Source organism: Pimephales promelas, chromosome 9 (assembly GCF_988280905.1).
Source record: "Pimephales promelas chromosome 9, fPimPro1.hap1.1, whole genome shotgun sequence".
Classification (NCBI taxonomy): domain Eukaryota; kingdom Metazoa; phylum Chordata; class Actinopteri; order Cypriniformes; family Leuciscidae; genus Pimephales; species Pimephales promelas.
Genome location: NC_142777.1, coordinates 36,987,465 through 37,008,968, shown reverse-complemented (window position 1 = coordinate 37,008,968; position 21,504 = coordinate 36,987,465). Strand labels below are relative to the sequence as shown.

The window sequence follows — 21,504 nt, the reverse complement described above, 5'->3', positions numbered from 1 at the left end:
AACAGCTCCAGAAATGCGGCCCCATCACGGCCGGATGATTTTTCAGTGTTTATTAGTCTGAAGTCTCTCAGCACGAGTGTTTTCACTCTGGATTTAGTCTCGGCAGGAGGCGCTTCGCTCTGATAATGGAGTTTGATGGAAGGGGTTACTGCTCTGAGCTTTTAAAATAACTCTCTGATACGTCCAGATTAAACCGCACACATTATATTCCCAGAGCGAAGAGTCTTTTCACCACGTGGGTGTGGGAACGCCTGGGTTGGGTGCAAGCTCTGGAAATTTAATAAAGCCTTTATATTAAATAGCTGAAAAGATGAATTGGAGGGGAAAATTACCCCAAATTATTCATGAATTATTTATTATTTAGATATTTGGGTGATTCTTCAATTTGGGGAAGTTTTTTGTCCTCGAGCATGAAATGTTTATAAAGTAAAGTTGGTTTATAAACTTATAAAGCATATTTTTTTTTGCTTTTTTGTTTTAATGACTTCTTTGTTTTTGTGTTGAAAAGATAATCAGCCAGATTTATTAAACAAGAACGATTCATTGAAACATTTTCTGATTTGTCATCCTTCCGCTAGCGTGGGGTTTCCCAACCAGATATTATATTTGTTTTAAAAAGCGAACAATTAAATAATAAAAAAAATGACATTTAAATAAAAGTAAATTTAAATAAATTAAATAAAAATAATACGCGAAAAATTATGAAATATTTTATTTGTTTACCAGCATGTCATTGTGACCATTACCAACATCAGAGTATAGTTACATTTTAACTATTAATATAAATTATTTATTAATATTTTTGTGAATACTTAATTTTATAGTTTTAATATTGATACATTTTCAGGATTTTTATTTTATATATCATTCAATTTTTATTTCATTTTCAGTGTCTATTTCTATTTAGTAATTTTATTGCTTGAACTTAAACTTACAAACTTACAAAATTTCAAATTTTCATTACTATTTATTTAGTTATTTATATTTTTATTTAGTTATTTATTTAGTTATCAGAGGACCAAGAACATGCAAATGTGTGAAATATTAACTATTAAGTAAATATTTTAAGTGTGACGGACAGTTTGTGAATCTTTGCACTAGTGGATCCAGTGGTTGATAGTTAGTGTGTGTTTAACCCTGCTGGAATGTTGTGTTGACCAATCAGCATCCAGAACCAGAACGGTCTGTATTCTAAACAGAATTTTTCTGTGTGTGTGTGTGTGTGTGTGTGTGTGCTGGTTTCTTCAAGTTTTGTCATCCTCTCACACATTCTTCATGCTCTTTGTGAGTTTTATCTCTTTGAGTGGTCTTTTTATGCTCTAATGACTCTCATTCATACCCACTATCAGGATTAACAGTGTGTGTTTTTCGCCATATGCAGAATGAGCGACTTGTCAGAATCCTTACAGTGGTTTGCTGGCGGGTGTATTTATTATTTAATGAATATATAACATCTTTGCACGAGTGCATTTTTTGCGTCATTTGTGCTTAGAACTCATTTTAAGAGATTTTGCATGTGTGTATGTTTTTCTGTGAATTTACAAATTCTAGGAAATGGACATCTACTTGTCTTGATGTAAGAATATATTGTCTATGCATCATTGTTTTGTGAGCTCGTGAGTGTGTGTGTGGGGTTGGAGGTGGCGTATTAACTGTGGCTCTCATGTGGATTATAGGAACAATGCTTCAGTAATCACGTCTGTTCTTCAGCGGTACCACGGTAAATACTGTCATGTGTCACAGCATAATCTCCACCCTCAGAAAGCCCACCGACTATAACATCTGTGCCGAGTTACTCCTGACAGACAGATAAACCAGAGAGAGAGAGACGGCACTGATCTCCACACATCTGACCTGATGGACAGAGACAGGAGAGAGAGATGAATCTTTGGGCTGTGTCTTATTAAAGGAGTAGTTCACTTTTAAAAATACTTTTGCTGATAATTTACTCCCCCCCATGTCATCCAAGATGTCCATGTCTTTCTTTCTTCAGTCGAAAAGAAATGAAGGTTTTTGATGAAAACATTCCATATAATGGACTTCAATGGGGTCCAAACGGTTCAAGGTCCAAATGAGAGTTTCAGTGCAGCTTTAAACGACACCAGACGATGAATATCTTATCAAGCGAAACGATCGGCCATTTAAAAAATAAATAACAAAGTTTAAGTTTTATAAGCTCAAATGCTCGATTAAAAAAAGCTCAATAGGGCTGTCAGTTAAACGTGTTATTAACGGCGTTAACGCAAACCCATTTTAATGGCGTACATTTTTTTTTATTGTGCGATTAAATATTTTTATTGTTTGACATCACATATATATAAATATGAATGAAAAAAAAAACCAATAATACATGTTTAGGGAAGAGATATGTTTATTGTGTGCCGTATGGGGATGGATCTTAACCAATATCAGTTTGATACTGTGGCTGTGTTGTGTTTGTCTAGCAGATTTATTCGTATATTTACAACATTGAAGAGATATTTACAATATCTCTATCTATCTCTCTTCAGACTGTATGAAGGCAAGGAACAGGCCGAGTTTGAAGAATCTCTCAAAAGTTTATTTGAGTCGATCAATAACCTGATGAAAAGTGACTACACCACTACACTACTGCAGCAGGTATGAATGTGTGTGTGTGTTATTAGTGCTGTGCTAATTTATTAATTACTGAATTCACTTCAGTTATGCATAATTCACACATTACATGATTGATCACGCAGTGAAAGTCTGGGATTGATAGATTCTGTTCACTCGGGTTTGTGAAAATGTGTAATCGAGCCAGTTTGGTCATTAATTCAGTACAAAGGTGTCATATGATGAGTATCACAATTTAGCTTGTATATTTATATATACAATATATACAATATTTCTTGATGTTTTTTTTGCGTTTTTCGAAATACAGTATATAAAAAATATACATATCATTAAATATGTATACACAATATAAAATGAATATGTAATGGGTATATATGGGTAACACACTACAATAAGACCCTCTTTTTATTGTAACAAATTAGTGTGTGTGTGAGAGAGAGATAGAGCGAAAGAGAATTTTTGAGTGAGTGAGTGAGTTACAATAATTTCATTTGTTCACATTAATTAACATGACCAAGCAATGAAAAATATTTTGAAAGCATTTATTAATCTTAGTTAATGTTAATTTCTGCATTTACGAATACATTATTTAAATCATAATTTGTATCTGTGAGCTAACAAGAACAATCAGCGATAGTACAACACAATAACAAAGGTTCATAAAAATAAAAATATATTGCTTATTCTTAGTTTGTAAACTAATGTTCACAAATTAGACCTTATTTTAAATATAGTGTTACCAATTTAATATTATATAAAATGTTATAATACATATTTTTATTGTAACAAAATCATTTTATATTATGAATAGGGCTGTCAAACGATTAATCGCATCCAAAATAAAAGTTTGTGTTTACATAATATATGTGGGTGCACTGTGTATAATTATTTTTTATATAAGACACACACATGCTTGTATATATTTAAGAAATATTTTCATGTATATACTGTATATAGATTTATATTTAATTTATATTATATATAAATATAAATATTTCTATATATAAATATTTTTTTTTCTTAAATATACATGCATGTGCGTGCATTTATTTATATATATATATAACTTTTTTGTATATACTGTATATAGATTTATATTTAATTTATATTATGTATAAATATAAATATTTCTATATATAAATATTTTTTTTTCTTAAATATACATGCATGTGTGTGCATATATATATATATATATATATATATATATATATATATATATATATATATAACTTTTATTTTGGATCCGATTAATCGTGATTAATCGTTTGACGGCCCTAATTATGAAATGTTTTATTTTAAAAAATGTATAAAATAATACTTTGTTCATTTAATTTATTTTATTTGATGGGGACAATGCTCATTGATCAAAAAACAAGTTACTTGCTGTAAACAAGCCAGAGTTAGCTACAAGTGCTAGTTTCCATCTATTGTCCCTAGCCAGATCTTAACAAGCACCCTAAAATACACTAAATTTAATAAATACAGTAGAAATGTAACACATACTTGCTCACCTCACCCTCAACACAATTTACAGTAATTCACATAATTTTGCATAATGTTATAGAATTTAATGTTAAGTTTTATAACATTATATATTGTGTGTGTGTATAGGTGGCTGCTCTGAAGTACTTGCCCACAGTCCTGCAAGATGTGGAGACGGTTTTCGATGCTAAACTCCTCAGGTGAGTTTTATAACAATCAGTCCAGACTCTTCTCGATCCCGTAATGACTGATATATCGTGCTTGATGACACTTTGATGACCCACATCAAGTTTGTGACATCAGTAACTGCAGAAATCAATCCTTCACTCTGATGGTCTTTAATGTCCCGTCCTCCTACATTTACCAGAGCTTCTCTCAAGCACTAACGCTATTATAACCGTAATGTGACTTTAACCAGTTTAGCTGATCATGCGAGGAACTGAGGCTCCAGTTTTTAATGAGTTTGAGGAGTGAGTTACAGGTTGCAGAAGCTGTTTTTATCTAGTGTGTGTTTAGCTTCGAGTGGCGTCCGATTCATCACTGTACACGCCGCACAGGAGGGTCGATATGATACAGTAGTTTCTGCGGCATGCAGACTCGATCAATAAAACGCAGGTCGCTTTCTCTTGCCTGCAGCAGCTTTCGCATTAATTGATGGATTAATTTAGTCTATTTTTATCTTTTACTAAAAATACAAACTGTTGTGCTGATTAAACTTGAGGAAAACATCACAAAACTCATTGCCAATGCAATGAGGCATTCAATGCATGGATTCCTTTGCATTAAAGCCCCTTTAAACTTGTTTTTTTCTACTTTTATTGATAAATTTTTTTCTCTCTCTCTCTCTTTCTCTCTCTCTGTGTGTGTGTGTGTGTAGTAAGCTGTTGTATGACTTCTACTCCTGCATTCCCCCGGATAAACTACAGAAACCCAAAGTGACGTCCATGACTGAGATAGTGAGCAGCAAACTCTTCCACAGACAAGGTGACACACACACACACACACACACACACACACACATAAAAGTTTGAGAACCCGTTGAAAATCTAAAGGTTTTTGAATTCCCAGCATGAATACATTTTTATAGGATTATTTTATTACTATTCACTGAGTTTTTAGTGTTTGTTGATGCTTTGTAATTATTGTTAGGTATTTGTTGAGTTGTAATTTTAAAGGAGTAGTTCACTTTTGAAAACTTTTGCTGATAATTTACTCACCCCCATGTCATCCAAGATGTCCATGTCTTTCTTTCTTCAGTCGAAAAGAAATGAAGGTTTTTGATGAAAACATTACTGCATTTTTCTCCATATAATGGACTTCAATGGGGTCCAAATTGTTCAAGGTCCAAATGAGAGTTTCAGTGACTCTCCTGTTCGAACTCGTTCATCAAAATGAACAAATCTTTTTTTCGAGTCATTTGATTCATTCGACGAACGTAACGAACGAATAGACTCAAAAAAGATTTGTTCATTTTGATGAACGAGTTTGAACAGGAGAGTCACAGAACAAAGCAAGGCGAGCATTTGTGCTTATAAAACTTAAACTTTGTTATTTATTTGATAAATGAGCGATCGTTTCGCTAGATAAGACCCTTATTCATCGTCTGGAATCGTTTAAAGCCCTTTGATTAGTTTGCAGTTTGTACTGAAACTCTCATTTGGACCTTGAACCGTTTGGTCCCCATTGAAGTCCATTATATGGAGAAAATCCTGGAATGTTTTCATCAAAAACCTTCATTTCTTTTCGACTGAAGAAAGAAAGACGTGGACATCTTGGATGACATGGGGGTGAGTAAATTATCAGCAAAAGTTTTTTTTTAAAATGAACTACTCCTTTAAGTGCTTATCTTCTTACACTTGTTGATTGTTACCAAAATAATACATATATTGTCACTATATTGAAACTTTGCTGAATTTATTGGCTGTATGCGTCATTTTGCGTTTAGTAAACGTTCAAATTCACTATAAATGCCTTAGCATTTTGTGAGATAAAAAGCGATATTTATATTCTGCACTATTTTTCGAGTCCTAAATGTAAATGTCTCTTTGCACAGATGATCAGATGCGCTCTTCCCTTCTCACAGCTCGTTTCATTTGTTATTTTCCTCCGCTCTTTTTTCTCTAGGTTTATATGATAGCCTCTGGCCTGCTCCTGCCAAACGGCCTGTTAACTAGATGCTATGAAGTGATAAATGGTGTGTGTGTGTGTGTGCGCGCTCTTTAACTTCAATGAGTTGCAGACGGATGATGAATATGTTTGTGTGTGTGTGTGTGTGTTTTACTAAAGGCTGATGATTTTGCTCATGAGAGTAATGATGGATTGTCCACCACTAATGATAGACACACACTCACATTAAGTGTTTTATCTGATTTGATGAGTTCTTGCATTTCATGTGCATTTTTTTTTAATTATTAATCGTAGTCGATATTCTGACAGACATGTTTGCCTGTGATATTTTAGATACCAGAACTGCATGGTATTGATCTGTTTTCTGATCGGCTAAAAGAGTTTGCTGTGTAATCAGATCCGATTTGTAGGCAAATGACCATCTTTGGATTCGACATCCTCTTAGTTTGCATGAGACCTCGGGTTTCAGTAGGAAATTCATGCATTTTACGAGCACAATCGCAAGCTGGCTGTTCCATTAGTGTCCGGTGCGTTCACTCATAAATATTCATGAGTGTGGCTCCTTCGCCTCCTCTGATTGGTCCAGAGCTACTTGATGTCACAGTGCAAGGATTCCTTTTTTGTCCTGCATGATGTGGCGAGCTGTTTACTTATTCATATATTCATGTCATTTTATTTATTGTTGAATCACCGTGTTCCCCGTAAGCTGCCCTGACAGGCATTTTAATTGAAATTTATTCGGCCGGCCGCTGGAAAATGAGGCCCCGTTTTGTGGGATGTCACTCCGAAATGAGCGCGAGAGGAATGACGCATTTATAAGCTGTTCATTTACCTGTACCGTATTAGCCTCGTCTATGTGACCGCCCTCACCTGGTTGGAGAAACAAGGCATGATGGGAACTGTGACCGGTGGCAGTGAGCATTAAAAAATTAAAAACTGGTATAATAAAATACAACTAACAAAAATAAAATGAAAAATGCAAACAAACAATTAAACATGGATAAAAACGGATAAAAAGGACACTGTAAATAAATCAAATAAATTGAAAAAATTCAAATAAAAGGATAGATGGATGGATAGATAGATATACTGATAGATGGATGGATGGACGGATGGATAGATAGACAAACGGATAGATAGATAGATAGATGGATGGATAGACAGATTAATAGAGGGATGGATGGATAGATGGATGAATGGATAGATAGATGATATACAGATGGATGGATGGATGGATGGATGGATGGATAGGCGGATGGATTGGTGGATGGATGGATGGCTAGACAGATTAATAGAGGGATGGATGGATAGATGGATGAATGGATAGATAGATGATATACAGATAGATAGATAGATAGATAGATAGATAGATAGATAGATAGATAGATGATATACAGATGGATGGATGGATGGATAGACAGATGGATGGATAGATGGATGGATAGACGGATGGATGGATGGATAGACGGATGGATGGATGGATAGACGGATGGATGGATAGACGGATTAATAGAGGGATGGATGGATAGATAGATGAATGGATAGATAGATAGATAGATAGACGGATAGATAGATAGATAGATAGATAGATAGATAGATAGATAGATAGATAGATAGATAGATAGATAGATAGATAGATAGATAGATAGATAGATAGATGATATACAGATGGATGGATGGATAAACAGATGGATGGATAGATGGATGAACAGATGGATGGATAGATGGATGAATAGAGGGATGGATGGATAGACGGATAGATGGATGGAGGGATGAATGGATGGATGGATGGATGGATGGATGGATGGATGGATAGATAGATAGATAGATAGATAGATAGATAGATAGATAGATAGATAGATAGGCAGGCAGGCCTTGGAATGGAAAACACACACACACACACACACACACACACACACAAACACACACACACACACACACACTCAAATGTGGATCTGCATTCGACACATTTAATTTCCTCTTGAGGTGAAATTAGATTCATGAATAATAATATGAGAGCAGTTAGCTCAAATTATTCCGCTCGCAAACCCGACAGACAGAAATTATTGAATCGTTAAAAAGAAAGAAAGTGCGTGTGAATTACCCAGAAACTCAAAAGAGATCTTTAAATCAACAGTTTTACAACACAGAAAGGATCTGATCCCAGACCAGTGATCCTGCACACACACACACACACACACATCAGCACGCGTTAATGAAAGCGCTTCATAAACTCATCTCTCTTCTGACTCAGAACTTTATCTCAATTTCTGACATTTTATTTCACTTTATAATATAAGATATAATGATCTCCATTTATACTTTTGTGTGAACTTTGCTTTCTTCTTTGTGAACTGAGATAAGAGCGATGAACCTCTAAGGTGTGTATACTTTATTTATTTCATTTTTCCATGTGCATGTTAGTATTAGTTCTACTGTTAGATTATTATTAATATTTAGATGTTATATTTATACATTTTTTTTGTTTTAGTAAATTTGCTGTGTGTATATGTATCTATGTGTGTGTGTGTTTTTATTAATGCACTACGAATTAGTTTCTTCATACTAGGTCTTCTCAGGTATCCAAACTGTGTGATACTAATGATGTATTAATTCTAGGCTTGATGATCATAATGATAATTTACATTACATAACTAGAATAATATGAAAATCAAACACACACACACACAAGCACGCAGTAGCACAGAGTAATGCACACATTTGCCATTATTCACTTTCTCTTTGCTGATGCATTAAAATGATGAAGTGCCACACACACACACACACACACACACACACACACAAATCTCATCTGACTAATTCAAATGCAGTGAAAGTGAATTAAAGTTTTTTCCACTCAGGCCTTAATGTGGCTGTTGTTATGGTTACGGTTTGCGGAGAGCTTTTCCGACTATTTATCCTGCTGGGTTAAAAGGCATTACACCAGAGAAAACGCATTTCCCTCTTTATTTGTTAATTTTTTATTATTCTTTCAGCCCCCCCGTGTTTTTCCGTGTCACCATCTGTTGATGGAAGCGTTGCACTCGGTTCAGGATCTGTGGGCTGAATTTCACGGTTTTCAACTGGGCTCTCAGACAGGGGATTTAAATGGGAATATTTTTGGAATCGGTATTGATAATCGAGACTTTAGCGGGCTTTAAGATCCTTAAGCTAAAACTTTTCAGCTTGAGCAAAACGAGTAATTCCACTGGCAGTGAAACTGGCTCTGATTTTTACAGCGTTTGCCAACTCGATTTTTACATTTTGTGAGTCAGTGGAGCTTGTTTGTTTTTGACACTGGAGAGTTTGCTAGAATGGTTGCCAGGGCATTGTTATGCGGTTGCTAGGGTGTTCTGTGTTGGTTGCTAGGTGCTTGAGATAATATTCTCGCCTAAAAAGCTTTAAAAGCCTGGAATTTATGGAAGCAAAATAAGGCAAAATTGACCAGTGCCTGTAAAAAGCAGTGGTTTTGCCAGTTGTGTCTTGCATTAAAAGTCCGAGACCTATTTAACTGGTGGATGTTTTGCTCTGAAAGTCCTGCCTACATAAGAGGCATGGAGACGATGCGGTGAATGTCCGATGTCATCTGCATGTTAACAACATTTTAGACAGCCGAGGATCCAATTTACAGCTGCGCTCTGGTTCCGCCCGGCAGGAGAGAATTACAGGTGAATTCGAAGCTTAACACATTTCATCAAGGAGAAATATATATATTAACAGCGTGACGAAGCAGGTTGAGTACTATTGTGCACGAACATCTAAAATCTTGGTAATAGAAAGCGGATTGAATTAGACCTTCAAGTGCTGCAAGAAGAGCCAAAGTTAAAGCTCATTCTCATTTCAATCTTCAATGCTGATGTCATTACACACACACACACACACACACGCTGTCTCTCTCTCTGGCACGGTATGGTGGGTCCGTCTGGTTTGGGCCAGCTGGGTAATTGAAATGGCATCTTATTACCATGTGAAATAGTTTATTGTGAAGTCTCAGGATGGAACGACAGATGAAAATGAACGCAGGTTTCTTGGCCGAGAGAAAAGGCCCGAGTTATGATTCTTCAGGGAGTAGTTGTGAAGATCTTTTCCTCCCGAGAGAAGGACAGACACATTACTGAGATTAGATTAGTTTTTAAATACTCATGCTGGGTTTTCTTCCAGAAGTTCAGCAGGACTGTGATTTAGTCCTTCGAGACTCTGTTTGAGACTGAGACCGTTTGAGACTCTGTTTGAGACTGAGACCATTTGAGACTGAGAGTCTGTTTGATTTCCATTTCTCTCCTTGGGACTCTGTTTGAGACTCTGTTTGAGACTCTGAGAGTCATTGGGACTCTGTTTGAGACTGTTTGAGACTCTGTTTGAGACTGTTTGAGACTCTGTTTGAGACTCTGTTTGAGACTCCAAGACTCTGTTTGAGACTCTGTTTGAGACTCTGTTTGAGACTCTGTTTGAGACTCTGTTTGAGACTGAGACTCTGTTTGAGACTGTTTGAGACTCTGTTTGAGACTGTTTGAGACTCTTTTTGAGACTCCGAGACTCTGTTTGAGACTCCGAGACTCTGTTTGAGACTCTGTTTGAGACTGAGACTCTGTTTGAGACTCTGTTTGAGACTCTGTTTGAGACTCTGTTTGAGACTGTTTGAGACTCTGTTTGAGACTTTGTTTGAGACTCAGAGACTCTGTTTGAGACTGTTTGAGACTCTGTTTTTAGACTCTGTTTGAGACTCTGTTTGAGACTGAGACTCTTTTTGAGACTCTGTTTGAGACTTTGTTTGAGACTCCGAGACTCTGTTTGAGACTCTGTTTGAGACTGTTTGAGACTCTGTTTGAGACTCCGAGACTCTGTTTGAGACTCTGTTTGAGACTCTGTTTGAGACTCTGTTTGACACTCTGAGACTCTGTTTGAGACTCTGTTTGAGACTTTGTTTGAGACTCTGAGAGTCATTGGGACTCTGTTTGAGACTGTTTGAGACTCTGTTTGAGACTGTTTGAGACGCTGTTTGAGACTCTGTTTGAGACTCTGAGAGTCATTGGGACTCTGTTTGAGACTGTTTGAGACTCTGTTTGAGACTGTTTGAGACTCTGTTTGAGACTGTTTGAGACTCTGTTTGAGACTCTTTTTGAGACTCAGAGACTCTGTTTGAGACTCCGAGACTCTGTTTGAGACTCTGTTTGAGACTGAGACTCTGTTTGAGACTCTGTTTGAGACTCTGTTTGAGACTGTTTGAGACTCTGTTTGAGACTCTGTTTGAGACTCCGAGACTCTGTTTGAGACTGTTTGAGACTCTGTTTTTAGACTCTGTTTGAGACTCTGTTTGAGACTGTTTGAGACTCTGTTTGAGACTTTGTTTGAGACTATTTGAGACTGAGACCGTTTGAGACTCTAAGACAGTTTGAGAGAGTTTGAGACGTTGGTAACGTTGGTTGCTTTGGTAACATACAGCCTTGAAAGAAAATAACTGTGTCCAATTTAAAAATTTTGGAAAAGCCTATGAAAATATTTGTTTATATCAACACATTGTGACGAATTAAGTGCACACCTCTTAAGTTCACTCAATACACATACTTGTCTGTCTATTATTCTACCATTCTGTCTGTCCTTTTTTGCATTCTTTCTTTCTTTATCTTATTTTTATTTCAATGTATTTTATTTTTAATTGTTATAGTTGATAGACATTGTTTTTTATGATTATTTATTTATTTACACATTTTAGTTTATTTTTATTAATTGTAATTTATCATGAGTTTGGGAAACACAGTGTGACTTTTGCATGCTTTTATTTCATAATAATTAATTTATTTATTTAATGCATAATTTTATTTTATACTTTTGCTCTTTTTATTTTTATATATATTTTAACTGTTATAGTTGCACATGCTTTTGAATTTATTGCATGTATATTATTCAGTTTCACTGAATTTTATCATTCATTATCATTTACATTTTATGTTTTTATTTTATCCTCCATCCGTTCACATGATCATAATAGTGCATATTAACTATGACGTCTCACCTAATCACTTGTGAACGAATCACCCTCTTTAGTTTTCACTCCTCGCAGGAAACATTGCATTAAAATGATTTATGATGTTTAAGACAGACAGAGAAAACAATAGAGGATTGTAAGAAAGGTAACTGGCAGATGTGCATATTTACCATTATTCATTTCCACGTTCCTTGAATTTCAAAATGCATTATTTGTGAAAGTCATCTAAGTGATGCATGAAGCAGCTTCTGCCGTCCACTAGCGTGGCTCTCGGCCAGGATCAGTCCACACTAATAAAGAGTCTGTTGAGTAAGTGTTTTTTCCCGTTAGGCAAGACCGTTTCAGCCGAGCCGAGAACGCCGTGAGCCTGAACTCCTGGTGTGTGTTGTGTTCAGGTCATTCTTGATGTGTTGCATGATGCTAAAAGCTGAAGCTATGTGTGTTTTTCATGTTTTTATGGCTCAATTGGATCATGACGGTGAGAAACACACACTCTCTGAGCACTGCACAGTCCAGAAGGTGAAAGGGTCAGTGCGGCCTTGAGAAAATGCTCGACGGCACATTTTCCTGTTGTTCTTGGCGTTGATATTGATGATGGAACGGGACACTATAAAAAGTGACACCGTTGAGCCCTTCATGAGCTCAGATCGCTCAATATTCCCTCCGGGACGATCCCCAGCAGCATTTATCTCTCTCTCCGAGGAGTCCTTCTCTCCATCGCTCTTTATCTCACAGGGACATTAAGTGTGACAAATCCAATTACCATTCGCCTCAGTAATTAGCATAAGTGCCGACGTTTATGATTGTCATTTATTTACTAGACTGAAGGTTCAACAATACTGTAAGCGTACGTTAAACTGCCCGTTCTCTGCCGGGATGCACGCCGTCAGGGTTATTGTGAGTGCCGGAAACCCATTGCATTTATATCATCTGCTTTTTCGTGATGCATCTCGCTCGCCTTGGAGAAAAGGCCGCCCGCTGAGACTCGTTCTGAGCTCTTACGGAGAGAGGGATGGTGATGAGAGAAGGGTCGTGTTTGTGTAGGAAGATCAGGTCAACGGCAAACATTCACACGCCGATGCATGCTTAGACTGTGGCTCTTCGACCTGCATAGATGTCATTACTATTAAGTCACCATTAATAGTTCTGTAGTTTTTAATCGCAATACAATTTCTTAAATGTTAATAGCCTGATTCTTTGATATATCAATAATATTATACCATGGCATAAATATATATGCAATTCATATATGCATTGCATTCAGAAATAAATAATAGTAAAATATAAGATTAAAAATACATTTATATAAGCCTCCTTTATTTCTATAGCTCTTTGCAGTGATAAACGGGTAAATAATGATTCAATGATGCAAACTGCTGCCGTGTCGTTGGCTGGGCGTTCATACCTCGTCAAGTTCAACTGTGGGATGAGTTCAATTAATCTATAAAGCTGTTTATCTATGGATATGCTCATCCAGCTCAGTGTCAGTGTCGTCAAGTCAATATTATTGCTCAATATGAAGTGTCCACAATACATAAAAAAAAAACGTTATGCATTTTTACTTTTTGAAAAAACATCATTTTGTATGATTTATAAGCTGTTTTCCTCATGGGGACCAAAACTTGTCCCTACAAGGAACACACACACGCACATATGTGCACACACACTTACACACATAGGTGCATATACACACACAAACACACAAGTATACACTCTCTCACTCTTTCTCTCTCTAAAAAAATGAAAATGAAAAATAATGTGGCCATCTTTGTCTTTTGTAAGGAGCATTTTTGTTCTGCACTTTTTGCTTAATCCGTCTTTCTCTCTGACTCTGGCTCTCTCAGTGAAATCAGATTGATCATCGTTGATAATCAGATGCTAACGAGCCAGAGTGTAAATGAGCTTTTAATGGGCTGGTTTTAAGAGGCAGAGGAAAAGTTGTTTGAGTGAGAGTCCGTCATGAAGTGCGGCGGATTGAACTCACTTTAAAAGCTGGTTTGTATCCAGACAGAATCTGAAGAGCCTTGAAACGGACCTCAACACTCGTGTGTTTAAACTCCACTGCGGGAATAATTACTGTAGAAATGTTTTTTTTTTTCATGACCATTTTGTTCCCATTTATGCTATATATTTTAGAATTTGATATGTAAATGGTTAAATGAAAAATTTTCATTATGTCCATCCTGATTCATATGTATAATTTTTTGGCATAACATGGCATCGCATGCACTCACTGACTCACTCACTCTCTGACTCACTCACAGACTCACTCACTCACAGACTCACTCACTGACTCACTTACTCAGAGACTCACTCACTGACTCATTCACTCACTCTCTGACTCACTCACTCACTCACTGACTCACTCACTCTATGACTCACTCACTGACTCACTGACTCACTCACTCACTGACTCACTCACTCACTCACTCACTCACAGACTCACTCACTGACTCACTTACTCAGAGACTCACTCACTGACTCATTCACTCACTCTCTGACTCACTCGCTCACTGACTCACTCACTCTATGACTCACTCACTGACTCACTGACTCACTCACTCACTGACTCACTCACTCACTCACTCTGACTCACTCACTCTCTGACTCACTCACTCTCTGACTCACTCACTCTATGACTCACTCACTGACTCACTGACTCACTCACTGACTCACTCACTCACTCACTCACTCACTCACAGATTCACTCACTCACCTCACTCACTCGCTCACTCACTGCCTCACTCACTGCCTCACTCACTGACTCACTCACACACTCACTGACTCACTGACTCACTCACTCACTGACTCACTCGCTCACTGACTCACTCACACACTCACTGATTTACTGACTCACTCACTCAGTCTCTCACTGACTCACTCGCTCACTGACTCACTGACTCACTCACACACTCACTGACTCACTCACTCACTCGCTCACCCACTAACCCACTCACTCACTCACTCACTCACTCACTCACTCACTCACTCACTCACTCACTCACTCACTCACTCACTATATATATATTGTAAATATTTAATACTGCTTACATTTATTGCTAAAAATATTTAGTTTATTTTCTGGAGACGAAAATTATTTTAATTGAATTATTTAACTATGTTATTTATAAGTAGACCGTTTTGACTGTTTTGCGTTATGATGTCATTTCCAGACTGCCGGGACATCTTGTTACCCATGATGCTCCGCGAGCTGAGCGAGGCGTTGGTTGTGGTGGGAGATGCGAATCAGGGCGAGAAGAGGAACAGCGTCGAACTCCTGAACAACATCCTGGAAGTGCTCAGCCGCAACGACGTGGTAAGAGCCAATCAGAGATCAGCACACTAATACACCAGCCAATCACAGCAGGAGTCGGTGAGGCAGGGCAGATGGAGGGTTTATAGATGTGGTGCGTTCAAGTCAAGTCAAGTCAGACTGTATTTACATGTTGAACGCACATGAACGCACTTGATACACATTCATCTTTCTTCCTTTTCTATAAATAGAGTTTAAGAACTTTGCTGAATTTTTATGTAATTATTAAGAGAAAGTGCACCGCCAACGTAACTAGAACGCACATGCCGTCGTAAATACACACTTCCAAGAAGGACTTGAACACACCAATACACTCAATGAGAAATTTATTTGTATTTTATTCAAATAGTGATTAAAAATAGTTGATTTTTCACTTTTTGAGCAGGAATTTGGAAGTTTCTGAGGATTACGATTATAAAAATGCATCTAATCAAAAACACACTCTCACCTAGATGTAAAACCCGGAGCGGCTTTTAATTACTAAAATGGCAGCGGATTACACTCGGGTTCTTTGAAGTCTGATGCTCTAATCTCACTTTCCGAAACGGTGATGCAGTTAAACACTGAACTTCCTGAACTTCCACTTCCACAAAGAAACCGGTGAGACGGAGAGAGAGGGAGATAATGAAAGAGGTCAGGACACAGCCGTGTGTTTATCAGCGCTGCCGGTTTAAACCAAATTGTTGCTCAATCTCACACAAAAAGTCATTTTGGTGTGTGTGTGTGTGTGTGTGTGTGTGTTTACATCACCATTGGTCCTGCTGCTCTAAGAGGAACGTTTTGGGTTTAAAACAAGTGAATTTCTATCGACAACATCTGTGGCATAACTATACGTATAAATATAACAGGTATGTGTATATGTATATCAAATTTCAAAATATATATTAAATAATATATGATATGATATTTGATAATTATAATACAATTCATATATTTATTTATTTAAAAGGGATGAAAAGTAATTGTAATCATAATTTTAACAGTGCGACTGCTTTTATCTTGTTATTTAATTAAGGGTTGGTTTGTCTCTCTGTATGTCGTCCTTCGTTTTCCGTGGTAATGAGTCCGTCATGCCACAAGTGCTAAGGAAACACAGCAGTGTTTGCACTCTTCAGGAGATCAACCCATTAATGCCCTAAATATAGTTTATATTTATGTATAAAACTCTCTGAAAAGTTTTATCATGTTATTGAATAAGGCGATGTTAAAGGAGTAGTTCACTTTTAAAAAAACATTTGCTGATAATTTACTCACCCCCATGTCATGCAAGATGTTCGTGTCTTTCTTTCTTCAGTCGAAAAGAAATGAATTCCAGGATTTTCTCCATATAATGGACTTCAATGAGGTCCAAACGGTTCAAGGTCCAAATGAGAGTTTCAGTGCAGCTTCAAAGGGCTTTAAACAACACCAGACGATGAATAAGGGTCTTATCAAGCGAAACGATCGCTCATTTCAAAAATAAATTAAAAACTTTATGTTTTATAAGCACAAATACTCGCCTTGCTCTGTTCTGTGATGCAAGTTCATGACTCTCCTTTTTGAACTCGTTAATCAAAATAAACAAATCTTTTTTCGAGTCATTTGGCTAATTCTACGAACGAAATGACTTGAAAAAAGATTCGTTCATTTTGATGAAAAAAGCCCTTTGAAGCTGCACTGAAAGTGTCTTTTGGACCTTGAACCGTTTGGACCCCATTGAAGTCCATTATATGGAGAAAATCCTGGAATGTTTTCATCAAAAACCTTTGAAAGAAAGAAAGACGTGGACATCTTGGATGACATGGGGGTGTACTCCTTTAATGTATTTGGTTTTGGTGGACTGCATCTGTTACGCTGCAGATATTGACTTGCTACTAGACTATATGAATATTGATCAAGCAATCAGATGATGATGTGATAAAGGACCCATCAGCCCGAGCCCTCTTGAGTTGCATGACTAGTTCCCCGAATAATAGAAGCGTGGATACGAGAAAGTGTTTTAACATCGGACTAATGACACACTTGAACCCATCAAATTCCTTAAGTAGCTGTTTGTGTTTGAGTGGAGAGGAGAGGTGAGCGGGTCAGACCCATGTGATGATATGATGAGCGACTGATGAGAATGATGGCGTGTTGAAGAGAGAGCAGAATGAAGATGCGACAGGGTCATGACCTCTCGTCTGCTCCTTTAACAGGATTCTGAGAGCGTTTCTCAGTTCAAATAAACAGCGATCGAGAGAGACGTGTGAGGAGGATTCTCTCTCTCTCAGGGCATGTTTCATGCTGCGGTTTGAATTAAACTCTCCTAGAGGCTTCACATCAAATGATTCTTCTAAAAATACAGATCAGAGAACATCTGTGAGAGCAAGTGATTGACACACACACACACACATTACAGTGATGCTGGGAAGAGAATGAGCTGTCTAGGTATTCCTTAGTGTGGATGAGTTCTAAGTTCTAAAACGGAATGTGAATTCTATTGGAATGTGTCAAGTTCCGTTGCTTAGCAGCCGCATACATCCTTCTAATATATAATGATACAAGAATTAAGATTAAAAAAAATGTCCTTGTCATATTTCAACCCCAAATCAAAAGACATTATATGCACATATACACTATGGTACAAAAGTTTAGGGTTGGGAAGATTTTATATTTAAATTTTTTTAAAGAGTCTCTTCTGCTCACCAAGACTGCATTTATTTAATCCAAAATACAGTACAAACTGTATTATTAAATATTGTTACAATTTAAAATCGATATTTGAATATATTCCTGTGATCGTCCAGTCTTGAATGTCACATGATCCTTCAGAAATCATAATAATATGATGATTTGATTCTTAAGAAACATTTATTATTATCAATGTTGAATTTTTCCGGAAACCGTGATTCGTTTATTTTCAGGATGAATAAAGTTTAAAAGAACGGCACTTATTTGATATAGAAATCTGTTGTGACATTATAAATGTCTTTAAACACACAATTTAATGCATCCAAAATTAGCATTACTAACCCTTAACTGTTGAACAGTAGTTTATATGAAATCTTACTAATTGTAAGGAAACTTAAACAGTGTTGTCGTTAGTAATACGTTACTCTAAAAATTAAGTTGCATGACTTACTTTGTATGTAAAATAGTGTCTTATGTTACTTTTGTGTTACTTTTTGTCACATGGGCTTGCTTATTTGTTTTAATAACAAAAAAGTTATATTCTTGACAAATGTAAAGGCTCTTTTACACTGTTACTTTTTGTGTTCCCTAACACTATACATACATATTTTCATTTCTTCATTTTAGTAATCCAATTTTTTACTGCTTATTCTCAATTTCTTGATTGAGTTTCATTAGATTATCATTACAGTGAGTGAGTGAGTGTGTGTTTGTGTCGGCAGCTGAAGTGAAACACAATATGAAATGAAATACTCCATGTCAAGATGAACAGATGTTTCTCTCTCTCTCTCTCTCTTTCAATCCCTCGTTTTATCCGCCTCTGCGTCATGAAATTAGTGAGGGGGTGGTAAACACACACGGGTCAATTTCCTGTGATTCTCACACACAGTCGATGTTTGTCGACGAAGGCTTTTGATCATCATCATTTCTGTTGGCTGTTCAGAAACTTAAGCTACTCATGAGACACTAATAGGTTATTTTAGAATTATTTCTATAGTATTTATTAGTCTCACTTTACAACAAGGTTTCTTTTGGTAACATTATAAACTAGAGTAGTTATTTTGAACTAACAATGAACGGTACTTGTGCAGCATTTATTAATCTTAATGTTAATTTCAACATTTCCTAATACATGTTTAAGATGAAAGGATGTATCTGGTTAGTTACGGCACTATTTTAAATAATATAAACAAATGATAAATAAATACTGTAAAAATATTTAGCTTTTTGTTAGTTCGTGTTAGTTAATGCATTAAAAAATGAAACCTTACTGTAAATGTTAAACATTTATTAATATTTTGATATTTCCATAAATATGTGCAAAATTGTAATATCGCATAAAACTTTAGCAAATAAAGCAGTTTCCATCCAATGTGCTAAAGGGATAGTTCACTTTGAAATTATTTTTTGGTATGTTTTAGCTTACACTCTTAGAAGAAATGGTTCTATTTAGAACCAGAAATGGTTCCATCCCTCGCTTCATATATGGAACTCCAAAATGGTTCTATATAGAACCATTTTTTTTGGTAAAAGGTTCTATTGGCCAAGTATGGAACCCCAGAGGAACCCTTGTTTAAGAGTGTATAGAACCTTTTTAGGGGTTCTAAATGCGTAGCGCTGATAGAACCTTTTAAGGTTCTATATAGAACCTTTTCTTCTAAGAGTGTAGTTCAAGGGCATCCATGTAGGTGTCTTTGTTTCCGCAGTATTTTCAATTTTGATATTTTTAGGTCAAACCGTTCTTGTCTGTCAGTCATATAATGGAGGTCTATGGTCACCACCTCAAAGAGCATGCAGAGAAGTCCAAATTAAACATGATTTAATGACTCGTAAATGTAAGTAAAAACGATATAAAAACTGTTTGTTTTCTCACACAAACCGCTCGTTTTGTGTCTTAGGCCATCAATGTGTACTTACATTTACGAGTCATTAAATCATGTTTAATTTAGACTTCTCTGTGCATGCTCTTTGAGGTGGTGACCATAGGCCTGCATTATATGACTGACAGACAAGAACGGTTTGACCTAAAAACATCAAAATTGAAACTACTGCGGAAACAAAGACACCTACATCTTGGATGCCCTTAAGGAAAGCTAAAACATACCAAAAATGAGTTTCAAAGTGAACTATCCCTTTAAAAAGAATAAAATCATCACTTTCTGAGAAATTGGCATAAAGTTTATTCAATCAGGGAAGAAACCGAGGCTCTTTTGTCCTCAGTTGTGTCTCAGATGAAGCGCGGTAAACACCGTCATGTTCTCTTCATGGGTTCGGATGCTGGTGTTTGGGAACAAAAATCGCTGTGATCCGATTGGTCCGCTGGTTTGTCCAGTTATCCAATCACAGCCTCCGCTGAGGCATCACATGTTGCCCATTGAGGGGTTTATTCATGCTGAACTGTGCAGCGAAAGATCAGGAACATGATTAAGATTTACGTTAACTTTTAGAAATGTACTATTTTTAGACCCAGATAGGTTTTAAACTCTCAGAATGGATTTAGAAAAAGAAATAAAAAGCCTTTAGTTGACCACACACACACACTCGGGCCATTCCAGAGCTCTTCCATCCATCAGATCAATACATTTGAACAATAAATCAGTGTGAAGGAGCCAGAGAGACCAGACCTGCAACTAAAACACAAACACACTATTCATTTGCGGCATAGTTAAAATAAATGGTTAATTTGTTTATTCTGTTAGCATTAATTCATCACGTCACTGCTCTTTTCTGTGCCATGAACGTGAAATGGTGTCCAGGGCTGTGAAGGTTCATAAATGACAACATCACGACGACAGTGACATAATCAACGTCTTCTCCATTCTTTACTTAAGAAAGCAACACAAATTTAAATAGCTATTAATGAACAGTAAATCTAGGTCACAGTTCACTGTCATTTGCGTGGGAAAGAGCTCTTTATGATGGTTTGGCAAGATTTGTAGCTTAAAGACCGCAAACATCGAGGTGAGGAACTCGAGAGTAAATCTGTGTGTGACTTAATGAGAAAATCTTTGAGCGTTTGGTTCAGTGCTAGAATGCAAATGACGATCGTTTTGTCTCTTTCTCTTCCAGGGAGACACATTTCAGCACATTCAGGACATCGTGTCGTCTCTGCTGAGGACGATAAACCGCACAGTCATCACCATGGGCCGAGAACACACTCTCATCGTGAGTTAAAGCCACTCCATTCGCTCTCCTCTTCCCTCTATTAATGCTACTTTACAGATAATAGTGTTCACTAAGCCAAGATCGCTATTAATATTCCTCATACTTAAAGGGATACTCCACTTTTTTTGGAAATAGACTCATTTTACCACTCCCTCAGGGTTAAAAAGTCGAGTTTTACCGTTTTCGA

General features: G+C 36.7%; 1 protein-coding gene across 2 annotated transcripts in view; it reads left to right on the top strand.

Annotated features, from left to right (window-relative positions):
* Positions 1–21,504, top strand: part of dock2 (dedicator of cytokinesis 2) — a 103,902-nt gene that overhangs the window by 25,795 nt on the left and 56,603 nt on the right. For both annotated transcript variants that reach the window (XM_039654900.2, XM_039654898.2), the window contains exons 22-26: positions 2,511–2,619; positions 4,207–4,277; positions 4,955–5,061; positions 15,364–15,506; positions 21,222–21,317. In XM_039654900.2, the coding sequence (XP_039510834.2) occupies positions 2,511–2,619; positions 4,207–4,277; positions 4,955–5,061; positions 15,364–15,506; positions 21,222–21,317 (526 nt within the window). The remainder of the gene's footprint in view (positions 1–2,510; positions 2,620–4,206; positions 4,278–4,954; positions 5,062–15,363; positions 15,507–21,221; positions 21,318–21,504) is intronic.